The sequence below is a fragment of the Solea solea genome, chromosome 6, assembly GCF_958295425.1.
Source record: "Solea solea chromosome 6, fSolSol10.1, whole genome shotgun sequence".
Classification (NCBI taxonomy): domain Eukaryota; kingdom Metazoa; phylum Chordata; class Actinopteri; order Pleuronectiformes; family Soleidae; genus Solea; species Solea solea.
Genome location: NC_081139.1, coordinates 29,488,633 through 29,491,132, shown reverse-complemented (window position 1 = coordinate 29,491,132; position 2,500 = coordinate 29,488,633). Strand labels below are relative to the sequence as shown.

General features: G+C 37.8%; 1 protein-coding gene across 1 annotated transcript in view; it reads left to right on the top strand.

The window, feature by feature from the left end:
* The window catches only part of tafa4b (TAFA chemokine like family member 4b), a 66,450-nt gene that overhangs the window by 35,033 nt on the left and 28,917 nt on the right, over positions 1 to 2,500 (top strand). Inside the window, exons 2-3 of the mRNA XM_058631166.1 lie at positions 411 to 549; positions 1,834 to 1,949. Of these exons, the coding sequence (XP_058487149.1) occupies positions 1,835 to 1,949 (115 nt within the window). The 5' untranslated portion in view covers positions 411 to 549; position 1,834. The remainder of the gene's footprint in view (positions 1 to 410; positions 550 to 1,833; positions 1,950 to 2,500) is intronic.

Genomic DNA, 2,500 nt, shown 5'->3' with positions numbered 1-2,500 from the left:
TAGTCAGACTAAGGCCTTAGCTGGATTAAACTGTGCATGTGAACACACTGAGTATCCAGGTTTGTGTTAGTCCGACAAAGACCAGCTGGATGGACTACCGTGTTTACATTTATGACATTAAGAAAACCGAATTGTTGTCTTAGTCCGATCTTTAACATGCGAGTGATGGAATGTGTGTGTGAATGAAAAAGTGAAAGAGTGAGTGAGTGTGTGTGTGATGATGAGTGTGGATCACGTTGAGCCTGTGGGAAGGTGAACTTTTGTCAACAATGGATCCGACTCAATCTAGGCCTTCACATCTAAACCTGTGTGTGTGTGTGTGTGTGTGTGTCCGCTGAGGAGCCTCAGGACAGACTGACCTCTCTGACTGAACGTCTCTGTACTTCCTCTCCATCTCTCTCTCCCTCCAGGGGCTTCTTCTGTTTGAGGAGAGGAAGAGGAGGAGGAGAGAGGAGGAGAGAGGAGTCGCCATGACCTGTTCTCCGCTCCGTCCATAGAGCAGCTGGTCAGTGGAAGACGCATCAGAAAAGACAGCAGAGACGACGGCAGGTGAGACACGTCCTGTGCAGACGATGATGTCAGGGAAAATATGAAAATAATACAACAATAAAAACTGAATAAAAACTTGATTTATTGATTTATTTATTGATTTATTGTCCAGTTGGAGCAGCGACATTATATTTATTTGGTCTCATTATTACACACACACACACACGCACACACACACACGTGGTGGAGAGCAGAGGTCTCAAACTTGTGCCCCCCCCATCGATTTCATGCGGCCCACCTCTTAATATCAAGTTATAATGATTTATTTCTGCCTGTATTTGAAATGTATACAATCATTTGCATCATCAATGTTATTTTCTTTATGTCATTCCATTTATAAAAAAACACGCTAAATAAATATAATAAGACTCCCCCCCAAAAAAATACTAGGGTGTATTTTTTATGATTGTATTAATAACTCTTTCACAGAATCCATAAATTACATTTTTTTTACCTAATCAGCTAAAAAAAATGGGAAATCCTTTACAGTTTATGTCATATTCTATTTTTTTAATATCTTATTGTCTAATATTTAGCTATATTTCTATATCTCCAGGTGTTTATTATTATTATTGTTATTTTTGACTTTCTCACCAGCTGTGACGCGACAGAGTTCGCCTCTAAAGGACGTACAAAGGTTTAATGTTTTAAATGCTCATATAAACATTTGTTTACACCTTAAATACCTTGTATGAATAATTCACGATCACTGTTAGTTTCCTCGTCATTATCTGGTATTGATTACAGATTAATCAGCTAGTTTTTCTGAATATTAGCTCATTTCAAATAACAGTTCATTGCTTCAATCAACAGGAATCATTAATCAATGAAAATTAAGTGTTAATACTTTAAATAATTTTATTTTATATAAATTCAATATAAATATGGAAACTGAAGCCAAAAGCTTCCAAATTATTGTTTAAATTTGAATTTTAAAGACATAATGTAAAGAATTGACATAAGTTCACACTTCTTTCCTTCTCTTTTTATTGTTTTAATTCATTTAGAATTGTTTATTTTATTGTGCTGTTGTAAAAGTTAAATGTTTCATTTTATTTTCTCTGCTGGAGGAACATTTCCTCTTCTCCTCCTCCGTCATTTAGTTATTTATTTATTTGTTTGTTTATTTGTTTGTTTGTTTATTTATTTCTAAAGTGGCTTGTTAGCGTTTGTTCTAAAAACATCCTTTATTGTTCGCTGTGATGTAATTGTTGTTTGAGGTGAGAGGTGAAGGCTGCTGCTTTTCGCTCCTAATCTCTGTCCTCTCTTTTTTCCCTCCCTCAGGATGAAACTGTGGGGGAGGTCAGCGTGGCCTTTGCAGGTGGCCTTACTCGTTGCCGTGGTGACGCTCTGCGTTGACCTGGTGTCCGCCGGCAGCCGTAACCACCGGGGACAGACAGGTACGCCGGGTCTCGCTCTGAACTCCTCCCCTCCCTTCGCTGAGAGAGGTTAATTACACTGTCAGTGCGGCGCTCCAACACACGTCCACAACATGGACGAGGACGAGGACGAGGACGGACAACAGTGTCCCTCACTTTGACGGAACCTAATCTAGACAGGACCTTGTTTGGCTTTTAAACACAAATCACTTCACTGTTTGAATAATGTTTGAATAATGAAACCTCAGCAGACGCAGTAAATGACATAAAGACTGTAGAGGAGAAGTTTGTGAACGCTGCTGCTGAAAACTGCTGCTTCTTTTAGTCTGGATTGGCAGAAAATATGACACCAGTTCAGATTAAGGACTAAATCCATTATGAAATAGCGTGAAATGTAACATAGTAACACATCACAGTAGTTTGTTTTAAAATGAACTATTTTAGTGTTTAAAATAACACAAAATGAGTTCAATTTAACTCTATTCCAGAGTGGAGTTGGTTCTTATTGGACCTGATATAAAAAAATAAATAAAAGGGTCGTTAAATTTTAAAAGATTGGAAATGTTAAAAGA